Source organism: Cervus elaphus, chromosome 30 (genome assembly GCF_910594005.1).
Source record: "Cervus elaphus chromosome 30, mCerEla1.1, whole genome shotgun sequence".
NCBI lineage: Eukaryota > Metazoa > Chordata > Mammalia > Artiodactyla > Cervidae > Cervus > Cervus elaphus.
In genome coordinates, this window is record NC_057844.1 from 73,492,441 (window position 1) to 73,509,774 (window position 17,334).

At 42.9% G+C, this 17,334-nt stretch overlaps 1 protein-coding gene across 1 annotated transcript in view; it reads left to right on the forward strand.

Moving 5' to 3' along the window:
• The window catches only part of HS6ST3 (heparan sulfate 6-O-sulfotransferase 3), a 700,607-nt gene extending 684,770 nt beyond the window's left edge, over positions 1-15,837 (forward strand). Inside the window, exon 2 of the mRNA XM_043892276.1 lies at positions 8,701-15,837. Within this exon, the coding sequence (XP_043748211.1) occupies positions 8,701-9,409 (709 nt within the window). The 3' untranslated portion in view covers positions 9,410-15,837. The remainder of the gene's footprint in view (positions 1-8,700) is intronic.
• Positions 15,838-17,334: the final 1,497 nt, after the last annotated feature.

A 17,334-nucleotide genomic window follows, 5' to 3' on the forward strand; every position in this document is an offset into this window, starting at 1 on the left:
TTAGCAAGTAAACAACACAGGTACTTCAGAGAGGAGCTAAAGCAGAGGATATGGGAAAAGCCCTGTACCCCACACCCAAAGGTCCCATGGGGTCCCTGTCAGTTACAGCATCAGCTTGTGTTTAGGATGGACTAGTCAGTCATCTGTGCTTGCTCCCTGCTGAGGGCCAAAGAGCTCCTTCAATGTCCCCAAGGCCACCTTATAGGGAGGGGAGCCAGGCTCAACAAGGAGGGGATATATATATGTATCAGGTCAGTTCAGTCGCTCAGTCGTGTCCGACTCTTTGCAGCCCCATGAACCGCAGCACGCCAGGCCTCCCTGTCCATCACCAACTCCCAGAGTTCACTCAAACTCATGTCCATCGAGTTGGTGATGCCCTCCAGCCATCTCATCCTCTGTCGCCCCCTTCTCCTCCTGCCCCCAATCCCTCCCAGCATCAGGGTCTTTTCCAATGAGTCAACTCTTCCCATCAGGTGGCCAAAGTATTGGAGTTTCAGCTTCAACATCAGTCCTTCCAATGAACTCCCAGGACTGATCTCCTTCAGGATGGACTGGTTGGATCTCCTTGCAGTCCAAGGAACTCTCAAGAGTCTTCTCCAACACCACACTTCAAAAGCATCAATTTTTTGATGCTCAGCTTTCTTCACAGTCCAACTCTCACATCCATACATGACTACTGGAAAAACCATAGCCTTGACTAGACGGACCTTTGTTGGCAAAGTAATGTCTCTGCTTTTTAATATGCTGTCTAGGTTGGTCATAACTTTCCTTCCAGGGAGTAAGAGTCTTTTAATTTCATGGCTGCAATCACCATCTGCAGTGATTCTGGAGCCCAAAGAAATAAAGTCTGACACTGTTTCCACTGTTTCCCCATCTATTTCCCATGAAGTGATGGGACCAGATACCATGATCATAGTTTTCTGAATGTTGAGCATTAAGCCAACTTTTTCACTCTCCTCTTTCACTTTCATCAAGAGGCTTTTTAGTTCCTCTTCACTTTCTGCCATAAGGGTTGTGTCATCTGCATATCTGAGGTTATTGATACTTCTCCTGGCAATCTTGATTCCAGCTTGTGATTCTTCCAGCCCGGCGTCTCTCGTGACGTCGTCTGTATAGAAGTTAAATAATATTATGGCTGATTCATGTTGTTGTACAGCAGAAATCAACACAACATTGGACAAATTAAAACAGAAAACACAGAACAATAGGTTACAAAATAAAAGTCTGTAGGAAAAGAAGAAGGAGGAGAAATTGATTGCTTCTCATACATTTCCTAAGGTGTAGGCTAAGGGAAATCATTAGCCTGGGCTACTTTTGCAGGTCAAGGCACCAACAAGTTCAGTTTCCTGGGGACAATCACCATGAGAATTCCTAAAATGGTGGCTGATAAAATGTATCTATTTATTAATTCCATGAACATTGAACAGCTGAACACCCATAATGTACAAGGTCATGTATCAGATGCTCTGAAGGCTGAAGGATGAGTGATGTATAAAGCCAGCTCAAGGGATAAGACATTCCCTGGTCCCCAGAATGAAGATAAAAGCTTGAGCAGCACAGGTTTCTGGGGGCGGGATTGGGGGAGCAGATACCTTCTGCTGAGGACATCACAGGAGGCTGAAGGGAGGAGTATCTAGTTGAGCTGGTTTCTATGAATGCTTTGAACTGTGCATTGTGGCAATATTAACTGTGTTGCTTGATTTTACAAGCACTAAGCTGGTGGTCAAAGGAATATGATTAACCCTCATTGTGAACCTGGCATTTCGTAGTTTCCTTCAAATGTGCTCTTACTGGATAGGCATGTCATAGCCTCATGAAAGGGAATATTTTTTAATCAGCAGAGGCACAGTGATTCCAGGGCCTTCTACTCCTCAGTTACCATTTCTGGGTGCATACCTGTGCTGCCTCTTTTCCGTCACAGAACTGAAATGGAAGGATTAGATAGAAGGGAAGGAGGGCATACGGAGGAGGAAAAGGTGGTTTAGAGAAGATTGGCAGTGAGGAAGGGGAACGAACGGTGAAGGTGGGCATATGATAGTTTTATAATTCATCCTTGATTCTTTCCCATAAATACCCACAGTTCTGGGTTCTTCCTTGCTGGTCTCTCACCAGGGCTGTCCAATGTCTTTTCTGGTCTCTGCCTACTTTTGTCCCTCGTAAACTCTGTTGCTCCATGAAGCTTCCCACGTCAACACTTTTCTTATTTTAGCAATGCACAAGTGCCTGCAGAACTCACAGCAAACGGACCTCAGTATCCTGTTCCAGTTTGTCTGCATGCTTGCTAAGTCGCTTCAGTCATGTCCGACTGTGCAACCCCATGGACTAGCCCGCCAGGCTCCTCAGTCCGTGAGGATTTCCAGGCAAGAAGACTGGAGTGGGTTGCCACACCCTCCTTCAGGGGATCTTCCCAACCCAGGGAACAAAATCATGGGTTCTTTACCACTAGCGTCACCTGGGAGCCCCCTGTTCCGGTTTGTTGTTGTTTAGTCACCAAGTCATGTCTGACTTTTTGTGATCCCATGGACTGCAGCACACCAGGCTTCGCTGTTCCTTACCATCTCCTGGAGCTTGCTCAAACTCATGTCCATTCAGTGATGCCATCCAACCATCTCTTCCTCTGCGGCCCTCTTCTTCTGCCTTCAGTCTTTCTCAGCATCAGGGTCTTTTCCAGTAAGTTGGAGTTTATGTCCCTCTTTTCATTCACTCATTTATTGACAAACGTTCAGTGAAATGCACAACATGAACTTGCTGGTCTCATTAGGCCACTCTGCTCTCTGTACCTACTGAAATATTCTCTTAAGTATTCTTTGTCCATTCCTTACCTCCATGACTTGCTAATCAATGCCTCTTTTTTTGTTTAATTTACCACTCTTACATTTATAACACTTTGAGGCCATTTTATTCTTTTTTTTATTCTCTACATTTCCTAGAGCAGCTCCTTACACACACACACACACACAAAACCCTCAATAAGCCATATGTTAATTAAATGACTTGCTAATTAAAGAAATGAGCAATTATAAATACAATAAACTGCTTGGTGAAATACAGGTTCTTGAAGCAGAAGGGAAGAAAACCACTAAATTTAGCATTTAAAATATCTCATTTCTAATAACTATCTGGTGTATGAAATATTCTGCCTTTTACCTAAAGCCTCTCATGACTCTCTCTGCATATTAACCATCATAATTGAATGATGGATGGATTAGAAGATTCTATGTCTTTTTACACTTTTCATATGTTTTGGGCATTCAAAAATAGTATCGGATTAGTTTTTATGGGGGAAAAAGAAGGGCCTATTTGTCAAAGGCAATATTAACCTTAGTCATTAGAATACACTTATCTCCTTTGAAGGTCATTTCTTTTCCATGGCATCATTTATTGAATATCTGCAGTGAGCAGGACTCTGTGGAGGTGCTGTGGGGCACCAGGCCTAAGGTCCAGTTATCAAAAAGGAACTTAAAGGGGAGATGTGAACAGGACTTTCATACGCATGTTAAAAGTGCAGTAAGTGATGCAGTAAACCCTCAAGGCTGGAAAAGCCAGGGGAGATGGAGATGAGGCTTGAGCTGGGCCAGGAAAGATGAGCAGGATGCAAATGAGCAAAGGAAAAGTCAAAGACTGAGGGAAGGCAGTCATGTCCTTGTGCTGTGTTTTGAATTTTTTAATAGGATTACCTTACAGCCAAGCAAGAGACCAAAAAGCACATGCTCCTAGTCTTTACACTATAGTAAGCCATGATGGTCCCTATAACAATCGTCAGCTGAAATGATCACTGAACTAACCAAAGTGCTCTAAGTTTCCTGAGTACACAAGGCTGTGCCATCTTTAACCTGGGCTCACAAGAGTAATTATTCTAAAGAGCTGTAATTGCTTTTCAGACATTCTTACATGAATTTGTCCAAACTCTCAAAGAGGCAGGTGGCAAACAGGAAATCTGCAGGCAGCAAGCTGTCATTAAGACAAAGTCTCCGTCCTCGGGATCTTTCTGATCCAGGGATACTGACAGAACAGTCCCTTAACTTGGTGGTTAGTATCTGTCCCACTTTACCAAAATCTCTGGCCTGAGATCTCCTTGAGGACCATGTCTTGGTGATCTTGGGGTTCCCGCTGCCTAGCTTGTGCGCACGTGTGTGCTAAGTCAATTCAATCGTGTCTGACTCTTTGCAAGTCTATGGACCGTAGCCTGCCAGACTCTCCTCTGTCCATGGGATCCTCTAGGCAAGTATACTGGAGTGGATGGCCATGCTCTCTCCGGGGGATCTTCCTGACCCAGGAATCGAACCCAAGTCTCTTACGTGTCTTGCATTAACAGGCAGATTCTTTACCACTAGCACCACCTGGGAAGCCAGTGCTTGGCAAATAATTGGGGGCTCAATTAATGTTTGGAGGATTCCTAGGTGAGTGAATGGATGGGTGAAGGGAGGAAATAACAGTCTACTTGTTAATGTTTCCAAAATCTGGGAAGAGTTTAACTGAAAAATGTTTAACAGTTCAAATAGTGTTTAAGTGTTTGAACAGATGGAACTCTGCCTCTGTTTAGGGGACTGTCAAAAGGGCCTGGGTTCTGGGAGGACCTCTGCATGTGGCCACACGGCCTTTCCTGGGGAGCTTGCTTGTCCTTCTCTGGTCTTGGTTTTGCCCTCCATTGTGCTGTCGAACCAGGAAGGCTTGAAAAGGAAAGTTGCAGACTTCAGGGTATTTTTAAGAATTTTCCTTAGGTTGGGATAGATTGGGAATTTGGGATTGACATGTGCACACTGCTATATTTAAAATAGATTATCAACACAGACTTAATGTATAGCACAGAGAACTCTGCTCAATGTTCTGTAATAGCCTAAATGGCAAAAGAATTTTAAAAAGAATAGATACATGTTTATGCATAACTGAATCATCTTGCTGTATGCCTAAAACTAGTATAACATTGTTAGCCCACTATCCTTTAATATAAAATAAAAAATTTTAAAATAAAATATTTAGGTTGGTTTTTTTTTTTTTTTTTAAGAATTTTCTTTAGAAATTGAATTGGGCAGGAGCAGAAGAAAATGAGTTTCCATCATTTGGGAGTGGGGAGGAGATTCATGAAACTGGAGAGAAGCTTGTACATATGAGGCTGGACCTGTGGCCTGGAGGTGAACATCATTTCATCAGTGACCTTGAAGTTTTCTGGCTGAGAGTAGAAAAGCAAATGAAAGTACAGAAAAAAATAGAAATGAGAAAAAATGATTTGATGAGTCAAATTGTGATTTTTTTTTTCCTTCAATAGTTGGATGTTCTTCAATCCTATTGTTTTTAGCTTTCTATCGTGACTGCTTTGCAGGATTACAAGAAACAAACCATGCAGGAGAATATGTCTGACTAAAGCAACACCCAAACGCTCTCAGGCACTTGGCTCCAGAACCGTGGAGGGGACAACTCTGTATTTTATCAGTATGAATGTCGCACTAGTACATTTTTGTGCCTTGATGTCAGAGTTAGTTTTACTTAAAAATGGACCCCTGACCTATTTGGCTAGTAGAACCTGCAGACATTTGAGAATGATTTTACTTGTATAAACCTCACCCTACAATTTGCCTAATCATTGTTTCAACATATTGTTACATTGAATAAAATTTGAAACCAAGACCATTTTAAGTGTAAGCTAGTTTCAGTCAGCTTGGAGACCATGTGCATTTCCGATGGAGCAAAGGCACTGGGAATTCTTTGGCAATTTTTTCGAAGTGAGACAACAGCTTCTCAGATTCCAGCAGCTGGTTCCAGTTAACCCTTTATGCCACAAACATTTGTCATTCTCAGCCCTAAAATCTCACAGCTTTTTTGATTATTTTAAAAATCTGGACTGTGTATAAATTTGAGACACATAAATGGGGCTAAGTCTTGTCAATTGATTGTCATCTTTTTCACTTAAATCCTTTTTTGTGCATTTTCCATTTTACCCAACTAACCAGAAAAATTATAAATTTCCCATTTGTGATCCTATTTGTCCAAGCAAAGATCTCTTTGATGTAAGGTATTCTGTCCTAATGAGTCTGAGTTCCTTAATTCACCTAAGTTACATTATAACCACCATCGTCATCATTGTGTTTATATATTTATTATATCATTGTCAAATAAAAATAAGTCTCTGCTTGTAGAACTGAAATGTGAACAAGTTTCAACATAGGACCAAAGCAGGTCCTAATAATGACGTGTCATATAACATTCAACCATATAATATCCTGAAAATCTTTATTGTCAGCATTTCCTTGTGGAGCCCAGAAATAATGTCAGTCATTTTCAGCTTTCCCTTCAGACCTTTTGGGAAATTTTCCCCCGCTGATGGAATTGTCAATCTGTCATAGGGAAAGACAACAGAGTAATGTAAAAATGGTGATTGGCAAAGCAGGGCTCAGGCTGGCCTTTCTGTGGTGGTTTCAGTACATTCTTCTTCCTGATTTAAAGGGATGAGAGTATTACTTAAGATTTTGGATTTTCTTTCAGTTCAGTCACTCAGAAGTGTCCAATTCTGTGACCCCCATGGACTGCAGCACACCAGGCTTCCCTGTCCATCACCAACTCCCAGAGCTTGTCCAAACTCATGTCCATCAAGTCGGTGATGCCATCCAAGCATCTCATCCTCTCTTGTCCCCTTCTCCTCCTGCCTTCAATCTTTCCCAGCATCAGGATCTTTTCCAATGAGCCAGTTCTTCGCATCAGGTGGCCAAAGTATTGGAGCTTTAGCTTCAGCATCAGTCCTTCCAATGAATATTCAGGACTGATTTCCTTTAGGATGGACTGGTTGGATCTCCTTGCAGTCCAAGGGATTCTAAAGAGTCTCTCCAACACCACAGTTTCTTTAGCACATTTCAAAACTGTCTGGCTAGACATTCAAAATAACTGAATACAGTAAATGTATTGTTTTAAATATAGCTCATCAATTCCTTTTTTAAAAAGCAGCATGAAAAAGAGTACAGAGCGCCAGCTTCCCTGGTGGCTCAGATGGTAAAGAATCAGCCTGCAATGTGGGAGATCCCGATTCAATCCCTGGATTGGGAAGGTCCCACGGAGAAGGGATGGGCTACCCACTCCAGTATTCTTGCCTGGAGAATTCCATGGACAGAGGAGCCTGGCGGGCTACAGTCCATGGGGGTCGCAAAGAGTCAGACGTGACTGAGTGACTAACACTTCAATTCCTTATTTTTGTCATTGCTTTTACTAGCTATATATATGATATATATATATATATATATAATTTTTTTTTTTTTTAGTACAGTTTAGGTTGTCAGGGGAAGCAGTGTTCTTTTCAGAACTTTTCAGAGCTGTTTTTGTCTGCCCAGGGCAAACCCTGAGTGTCACTCCTGGTGACAGAGGTGGGGTGGGCATCCCGTTCCATTGGCAGCTGCTCAAATGATGAGAAGGATTTTCCTGACTTGGAATCAATATTTGCTTTTCTCTAATGCCGACTGCTGTGTCTCTATCTGTCGATTTTCCAAATCCCTTCTGGCCTCTTCACATCTCTCTTGTGCTTTTGAGCCAGTTGTACCCTGATCTTTACCTAATCATTCTGGAGCTAACCATTTATAAAATGTATCTCTTCTCTGTGCTCCATTATGTGCCATCAGATGAGATGACACCTGTGATTGTTAAGAACCACAGCACCTGACAATTGATAGGCATTCAATAAATGTTAGTTACATTTTTTGTTTTTAAAATTTGCTGCCCAGGAAAGCACAGAAGCTTTGAAATCAAATAGGCATAAATTTTATCATAGTTCAAGTATTCATTTGCTCTAGGATCTTGGGCTGTATTTTTCACTACTGTGTTCTCAGGTTTTGTTTTTTGTTTGTTTATTTGTTTTTTTAAGTCATGATAAAACCCATTTTACAAGTTATGTTGAAGGTTATCTGTGCCAGAACTCACAAAGCACCTAGTCCAGTTTCCAGCACATAGTAAGTGCTCAGTAAATGTTAGTCTCCACACAACACATCTTTCCCCTACCCCACCTACCTCTTAATCCAGAAAAGATTAAGGAGACGCAGCTTTCCGCTTTGCTCTTTCTAGTCTCCTGCTTTGGATAAATCATTTTAACCCCCCTGCACATTTCCCTATCAAATAGTCCCCAATATCTACTACAAAAGTACCTTTTAGTAGTAGATAAAATATCAGATAAAATATCATTTTATCTGGATCAGATAAAATTTTAAAAGGATCAGATAAAATATCATTCGGGTGATAACTTTCAATAATCATGGTGAGTTTTCTTAGAGTAAGGTGTTCTTGCTGGTTGTAATTTATCAGTGAATAATTACTGCATGAAGGCATGAACTATTTCCCCCAACCCCAGTCGTCCCCACACTGTGAGTGAGTGAAAGTCGCTCAATCCTGTCGGATTCTTTGCAACCCCATGGACTATAGCCCACCAGGCTTCTCTGTCCATGGAATTCTTCAGGCAAAGAATAGGGGAGTAGGCTGCCCACACTGTAGTAGAAAGAAAAAGACGCAGCAAATGGTACCGAAAACCCATTCATGCATGTTTACAGAAACATGCACAGAGAGGAACATTGGCCTAACAGCCACTCACGTGAGCACTGGAAGGACATTCTCAGGTGACCATTTGGCAGACAAGTCCATGGACTCAATGCTGATATAAAGGCTACAGAGGCCCGAGTGCCCAGGGTTGTCCTTCCGGAGGACTGACGCTCTCCCCCTCATCTCTTCCAGGAATTTCTATTACATCACCATGCTGCGGGATCCAGTGTCCCGATACCTGAGCGAGTGGAAACACGTCCAGAGAGGGGCCACGTGGAAAACCTCCCTCCACATGTGCGACGGGAGGAGCCCCACCCCGGACGAGCTGCCCACCTGCTACCCCGGGGACGACTGGTCCGGGGTCAGCCTGCGGGAGTTCATGGACTGCACCTACAACCTGGCCAACAACCGCCAGGTGCGCATGCTGGCCGACCTCAGCCTGGTGGGCTGCTACAACTTGACTTTCATGAACGAGAGCGAGAGGAACGCCATCTTGCTGCAGAGCGCCAAGAGCAACCTCAAGAACATGGCGTTCTTCGGGCTCACGGAGTTCCAGCGCAAGACGCAGTTCCTCTTTGAGAGGACATTCAACCTCCAGTTCATCTCCCCCTTCACGCAGTTCAACATCACGCGGGCTTCCAACGTGGAGATCAACGAGGGCGCCCGCCGGCGCATCGAGGAGCTCAACTTCCTCGATGTGCAGCTCTATGAGTACGCCAAGGATCTCTTCCAGCAGCGCTACCACCGCACCAAGCAGCTGCAGCGCCAGAGGGACCGGCAGAGGAGACGCGGGGAGCGCCGGCTGCAGCGAGACCACAGGGGCCACCGCGGGCCCAAGCAGGAGGGGAGCCCCGAGGCGGCCGTCACGGAGGACTACAACAGCCAGGTGGTGAGGTGGTGACCCCACCCCCCGGCCGCCGCCCTCTCCTCCCGCGGAAGGGGGAGCCTGAGCCCGCGCCCTGGCCTCACCTTGGAGAATGTGGGACCGCGCCGAGGACGTCCGGCCCGTAGGTGGCTTGCTTGGGACCCGCTCCCCTCCTTGCTTCCTCTCTGTCTTCACCGTTTCCCAGCCAGAGATGATCCATCTGGTTCTTTTTTTTTTTTTTTCTGACATTTGCCAATCTGTGATATTAAGTAGGGTAAGGAATGCACCCAACGGGATAGACCTCTTTAGAAGGTCAAGGGGCAAAGCATCAACAAAGGAAAGAGTCCTTGGGATTGTTTTGTTTTTTTTTTTTTTCTTTTTTTTTTTTTGCAGCAGCAGCCCAGGTGGTAGGTTGGGCAATTGGAACCTACTCAAGTACACATGAAAAGCCAAATTGTGGCTTGGATGTTCTGCTGAAACTGATCGGTTCATATTGTCTCTTTAATGGAAATACTGCTGTTGAAAGAGAGAGGAAGAGAAGGCTTTTTCAGCCTTCCCATGAGGTTTAAGGCCAACTCTCTCAGCTGTTGGCTCTCATCTTTGAACTCTATTTGAGTGTGGTTTAAATCATAAGTAGTGTAACGTGTTTTGTTGTTATGGTTGTTTTTCAACACGATTACCCTGCTACTGACCATCACTGCAGACTCACATCCTCTGCATCTTATCCCTGAGCCATGCTTCTCCCCCATCTTTTATGGAAAGGCTAGTAGATTCAGGAGATGTGTGCCTGTGGCCCCAGAGAAAGGAACGTGGGTAAGGACATTCAGGAGAGAACAGGCTTATTAATGAATACCTAAGGAGAACACCCTTCACCATTTTTTATTTTCAGTATAAGGAATAAGATAAATTAAGAAGGGAGAAAAAGCAGGAGGATAACTACCTGTCCACCGTTTCCAATCTGACTGCAGAACCTTAGTTTTTTTAATGAGGGCTATTTTAGAGTTTTTCCTATTTGGAGCAGGCCTCTTATCTGATACAGCACTGCCAGGTTTGAAACTCTACTGTCATAGAGGAAAAGACACTTAAAAGGAATTTGGCCTTTAGTATAGGAGCTCAGCTAGCATGTATGCAAAATAAAGTCAAGATCACTAACTTAAAAAATAACTCTGACTTAGGCCATGAGACATGGAATGCAGTTCGTGTTTACTCCAGGAGTTTAGAAAGACTCTACCTCCCAACATTTGAATATCTGTAGCCTGGTATTATTTTTTTCTCCATGCATGATCTCTACCTGTTGTGAGAGTGTGGTCAGAAAAAATGTGCTACATTGCCAAGTGCTTCTTCTTTTTTTTTTTTTTTCATTTATTTTTATTAGGTGGAGGCTAATTACTTACAATATTGTAGTGGTTTTTGCCATACATTGACATGAATCAGCCATTATTTACATGAGTTCCCCATCCTGATCCGCCCTCCCCATCCCTTCCCTCTGGGTCTTCCCAGTGCACCAGCCTTGAGCATTCTTATTCTCACCTCTTCCCAGCCACAGCTACAACACAATGTCTCTGAATAATAAGAGGAGAAATATGGCATAGGGAGTAGAAAACCTTTGCCTAGCATTTAGTAGGGGATCAGAGTGAGTAGAAAGTTTCACAACAGACTGATCTGATCAATCCTTTCAAGGAGCTGAAGGCAAAATGAGTGAACCCCCTAAATCAGATTGAAAAGCCTATTTCATTGATATCCAACATGTTTGATGTTTAAGCCAGCTTTACATAAGCCGCGTCTCAGCCTCCAGAATACTCTCTCTGGGGTTGAGAGTTAATCAACCCACATTCATGGAGCACTCGCCTGCACAGAGGGGAGCCTGGTGTCTCCATCAAAAAAAGAGTTCTGGAGAAGAGGCTTAGATATTTCTGATACTACCCTCGGCTTCATCTCTCATGGGAGGAAAAGCATTACTGGGACCTCCCTTGTGCCAGGAACTTTGGGAGGCCCTTTTCATAGCTCAGATCTATTCACAAGAAGGTAGATACTGTTTGTCCCAATTTTACGATGTAGAAAGTGAGATTCACAGACAATAAGTAGCTTCCTCATGGGTTGTGAGCTAGATTTGGCTGACTGCAGAGGGCAAACTCTTTTTTTGTCTCCATAATGTTTTCCATATGGGATAATAGCTTCCTGCCAGTCGTGCTAGGAACCACCCATTATTGTCCAGAAGGGTCTGTGTCTAGCCCCCCTGAGTGTGATAGCTCCAAGCCAGTGCCATGTCACCTGGGGTGAGTCCAGCCTCCTCCAAATCACTCATCCATCAAGGAGCTGAGAGACTGATGGCTTTATAGGCAGTTGTACTTCTTAAGCCATAGATGGGGTGGGTTAAGGGGGCCAAAAATATAGCTTGTTAGCTGATAGAGATTAGGCTCACAAAATATTAGTGTCTCCCTTCCTGGTGATTTGTTCCTAAAGTAGTGAGAAAGGAGGCTTGCTACTGGGATTAATGAGCAGCTTTCTCTCTGTCTTCCCATTTCAATGCTAAGATCTAATGCTGCCTAGAATGGCAGAGCTGCAAATTATTGTTCTGCCTGTCGCTGTGAATCACACACACACACACACACACACACACACACACACACACGCTAACAATCCAATGTTTTGTCATGTGGAAAATCAAAACAAGTCAGAAAGCGTTCAGATTGTTTCTTTTAAACTCCCTTTACATTTTTGGCAGAGAATCCGTGCCTAGTTGAGACTTGAAGGCAGCCTCTGCTAACTTCACACCGTTCCTTAGGCGCCTCAGGGTTTCTATCCAAAGGCTTTCCGTGGCCTCGCTACTGAAGGCGTGTTGTGTGAGGCTCCGCTGGAGACCCAGTATCAGGATGTTCAGAGGAGAAACCATCTCTCTGCATTGGCCCGAGGCCAGTGCTGAGCGAATTAAAAAGACCGATATGAATGTCCTCCTTCGTATCATTTCATTCTAAAGCAGCACACTCGTCCTCTCCCTGCGGTCCTCTGTTGATAGAAATGAAGAGGTGAGGATGCAGTTTGTTCTCTGAAAATTGACAGCACACCTACATGCGCAGTGATCCTCAGCTCAGGGAAAGGATGTCAGCAGAAGGCATCTGGGTCTAAGGATCCATGAGTGGCCAGCAGCCTCAAAGTTGTCGCTGTTGCTTAGTCGCTAAGTCATGTCCGACTCTTTGCGACCCCCGTGGACTGCAGCACACCAGGTTTCCCTGTCCTTCACTCTCTCCCAGAGTTTGCTCAAACCCATGTGCATTGAGTCGGTGACGCCATCCAACCATCCCATCCTCTCTTGCCCCCTTCTCCTCCTGCCCTCAATGTTTCCCAGGATCAGGGTCTTTTCCAATGAGTTGGCTTTCCGCATCAGGTGGCCAAAGTATTGGAGCTTCAGCTTCAGCATCGGTCCATCCAATGAATATTAAGACCCAAAACTAAGTCATTCCAGATACATCTGTGTTAAAAGCCCAGCAGAGGCAAAAAAAGAAAAAGAAAAATCCCTAAGGAGTTCCACATCCTATTGACTCTTGCAATTCCCAGGTAGACCTTCCTTTCATTCTCTGGCAATGGCAACATCAGTAACCAGACTGGGATAAAGTGTCTATGTATGTGTGTGTTTAAATTATTATTAAGGAATAAGATACGTACTATATATTCTGTCTCCTTTTAACTCTTTGGCTACCTACTCTCAACAATAGAGAAAACCGTGTGATTTTCCAGGTTTTCCCAGGCCCTCTCTTGCTCTTTCATCCTAACATGAAGCTTTTAACTCATGGTCCAAGATGACTGCTGCAGCTCCTGCCATCTCATTTTTATTTCAGATAGCTTAGAATAAGCGGGAAGAAGTTGCACATATCAATTCCAGTCACATCTCACAGGCTAACACCTAGCTAATAGCTACATCTAGCTGCTAAGAAGACCAGGAAATGTCATCATTATTGGTTGCCTTGTGCCTTGATAAATATATAGGCTCTATTATTAAAGAAACAATGTGAAAATTAATGCTGATCAAAACTATTAGTCTCTGACACAAAAAGGAACTGAAAAAATATTTCAAGTACTTTTCAATGTCATCTATTTCATCACCCATTTTTGCTAAGGCTAAGATTAAAATGTGTAACTTTGTATAGTATTTCATGCTTTTCAAAACATTTTTACATCTAGTATCTCATTTGATCTTCACCACAGTCTTGTATGTAAAATAGGACCGTTGCTCATTAATCCCATTCAATAGTTTGGCGTGGAGATTCAGTGATGTTGAAAGATTTCCTAAAGATTCTAGTTTATTAACAAGACAGGTGCTCAGAGCCCCCGTCTTTTGACTTCATATTTTTCTGCTACTTTATGCTACTCATCATCGGTATTGGGATTGAGAATTGCAAGAATATGAAATCTCAATCTCTATTGGTTTATAGCTTCCCTTGCCTTCTCATAGAACTGCAGAGACTCAAAAAAACACCAAGGAGAGGGGTAGAGTTGGCTCTCAACTCCCTGCCTCCAGGGAGGAAGCCTCTTATTAGGAGTGAAATGGCCAAGAGATGGGCAGTGTTACAGGGAAATCTTGAAGCATCACCACTCGCCCAACACCTCTCGTTGGACGTCCACCCCATCCAATCCAAAAACTATTCAAGATGAAGCCCAAGGGAATGTACTCCTTAGGGAAGCTCAGTGGTAGAAATATTTTGAATCAGTGGCAGCCTGAATAGAGATGCTTTACAAAGGTGCAAGAGAACTCCTGGTTGAAAAATCTCCCTTCCTCTCTACTTCTTTCCTCAGTCCCTGGAATTTTGTCAGCAACATACCGCTTTGGTTCTTAAAATTTTTATTTGCTGTTAAATGAATCCCTTTGCACGTTTGCCAGGGAAAGGGAATGCTTTCAGTTGTCATAAGCTAATACCTTCCCACCAAGGCTTTACCTGACTCCTCTCCAACTCGGACTTGTAGCTGAGAGCGGAGCTTGTAGGACGGGATCATGCAGACGTGGGGGTTGGGAGAGTACGGGTAGCTACAGAGGAAAGTAGGGCTTCTAAAAGCAGGCAGGTCTTTAAAAGGGGGAAAGATGAGAAGTTTAATATGTGCCAGGGAATAGGGAAACAGGAAAGTGAGTCAGGGACAGTTTCCATCCTCAGTGTCAAGAGCAGTCTGGAGCCATTTGGATTCTTTGGGCCATTGCAAAGAGCAAGACAAGGCTTGAGGCTTGTGAGACAGGATCAGAGCATTCGGGATAATTTTAGGGACTGAGCAGGAGCTGGATCAGAGAGAAAGCTGGGGTGGACTTTGGCAAAGGGCACTGTGATCTGATCACAGCTGTGTCTCTAAGGTCTTTCTTTTCTGTTGTCACTGTGCCTCCGCTGGTCAGCAGAACTCCAGCTGAAAGTCTGCAGGTGGGTATTGGGGCTGGCTGAGTCCAATGACCTTACCCATTCATGTCATCTCTGAGCAGCATGGCAAAGATTCTTTCTCCAAGGCACTTTCAGCTTTTCTTCTGCACCCCCCTCCCTCCATCTCTACTGGACATAAGCCTGCTTTCTCTCACCACATCCACCTAGACATACCTGAACTAACTCCCTTATTAGCCCCTCTGGGCAAATGGGCAGGGTTCTGAGACCTGTGTGTTTTGTAGCCTAATGGGCAGGCTGCGTAAGGACCCACCCTCACAAACACACCTGCAGAACCGACCTACCTTGCAGAGGTGCTGAGATTTCCAGAGGACTGGCCTCACTATGAACACCAGCAACAGCTGCAAGACAAAAGCCCCTGAACTTCGAAGCCAGGCCTGGAGGTAACCTAACAGAACTACGGATCTGAGGACACGAGAGCACAGATGTTTTTTGAGCCTGTGTTCTAGGTCGTTTATGGACAAGACTACAGCTGTCATCCTTCGGCACCTTAAATGGAGCCTCTGTGGGTTACAAGTTCTGTTGTAGTTTGTGGGAATTTATCAAAGGGCCAGATGGCAGTGCTGAAAGGCTTCGGTTCTTGCTGGGGAAAACTGAGGGAACAGTGTCGGTTTGTCACGGTCGTTGTGACAATGACAGTGTGATTTAGTCCCGTTTATTTCCACCAACTTGTCATTTTTTTAGATCATGTGACCATCTTTTCTTTTCCTTCCTTCTCCACACCTCCCTCCCCAGAAGGACCTTCTTGTATTATTTTTCATTTCACAAATCCAAGATGAAAAATGGTGGAAAGAAGAATCTGGACTTGTGTCTGATGCCCCCATTTAGATGTAAAGATAGTTATTCAATAGATAGTGATTTCTCCTAAGATATTTCCTTCTGTTTCTGTGCAATACTATGTATGAACTCGGGTACTAGGAGATTGTATTGTGAGATTATCAACCTTTATTGCTATTTAAAAATGATAGTTTGTAGACCTGAGGATTCCCATTGATGTGAAGCACAATTTAATGAATAAGTTAACATATTAAACTGTTGTGATGTCAAGAACACTTGTTTCCCTCTGTGATTTTGTTAGACATCGTTGCAAAAGGAGAAGAGCTGGTTAAATACTTAAAGGGATTTGTGGAAATTGAATACAGGGGATCAGCTTTGTCAAATTCTAAAAATCCATGCTTTGGATACAAATGTGGTTATTGGATGTGAAACTTTAAAAGCATAAAAGACAAAGAAAATATAGATTGAAGCAATTTCAAATCTCTGAGGCCAGGGAGGGTTTCACAGACTCTCAAACATGTGAATTTCTAAAATCATGACTCTTGGTGAGGATCCCCAGTTCAGTGCCCACTTAGCACACTGAAATTCACAGAAAGGCAGAAAGCAACTTGCAGACTTAAAGGAGGAGGCAAAGGTCTGAGAAAGAATGATGGAGGAGGAACAACAGGGGTTAAAGGAAAGGAGTTTGGAATTCAAGCTAAAAGAAAGGAAAGAAACAAGAGGAAGGGAGGAAAGAGGAAGAGAGAGAGAGGAGGAAAACCCAAACATTAATGCAATCCATTATGGGTGCCTCCAATTTCTGTGTGTATGGTTTGCTAGATTTTTTTTTTTTTTTAAGACTAGTTCCTCTAATACAAAGAAACAAAACTAACTTCTAGAAGAGAAAAATTTCCTTCATTCAAAAATCCCTTGAGTGGTACAATGTATCATTTTCTTTTGTTCTCTAGAGATGGGAATTGTGAACCGCCACTCTTGCTGTTTGTTAGTGAGATTTGGAGCCTTAGAAAAAGGTCCTTCAACCAGCTTCCTCCATCTGCTTAGAATCATATGCAAAGGGACATTGACTCTAGAACAACTGAAGTAGCTATAAAAAAGACTCCAAAAAGTGGAAGTTAAGTGTACATCTACACACACACACACAGACATTTGGGGGACTCTTATCTTTCAAGGAAAACCTCAGACAAATTAAGAGAAGGACTAAGAAACATCCAAGATTTACTTCTTTGTCTCATTCACCTTGAAAATAATGTTAAAAACAAAATTGAAATATATTATTTCAAATATATTATTGAAAATATGCTTTCAATATGGTACTATTTCACAGATCATTTTTCATATCAAATATATATTTGAAAAGTAATGGAGTAGATTAATTCAATATAATTCTTTCTTCGTGTTATAAATAATTTGTTTTTATGATATTAAAGTAATATATGAACTTAGATAATTTGGGAAATATAAGACATTAAAAGGTTCGTAAATTATAGAGCCAAACTCAGACATTATTTTGATTTATTTTCTTTCCTATTATTTAATGCATTAGCAATTAGAGTAACATTTAGGTAATAAGTGTTTTAGGAAATTAAAATCATACAGTCTATCCAATGTAAATACATATGTTAATATCTTAGCACCCATTCTTTGAAAACACAATTCTAATAGCTGCATATAATTTTACCATTCCCATATTTTGGAGCATTCTGGTCATTTTCAGTTTTTACACTAATATAAATAACACTGAAATGAATATATTTGTACGCAAGTAACATC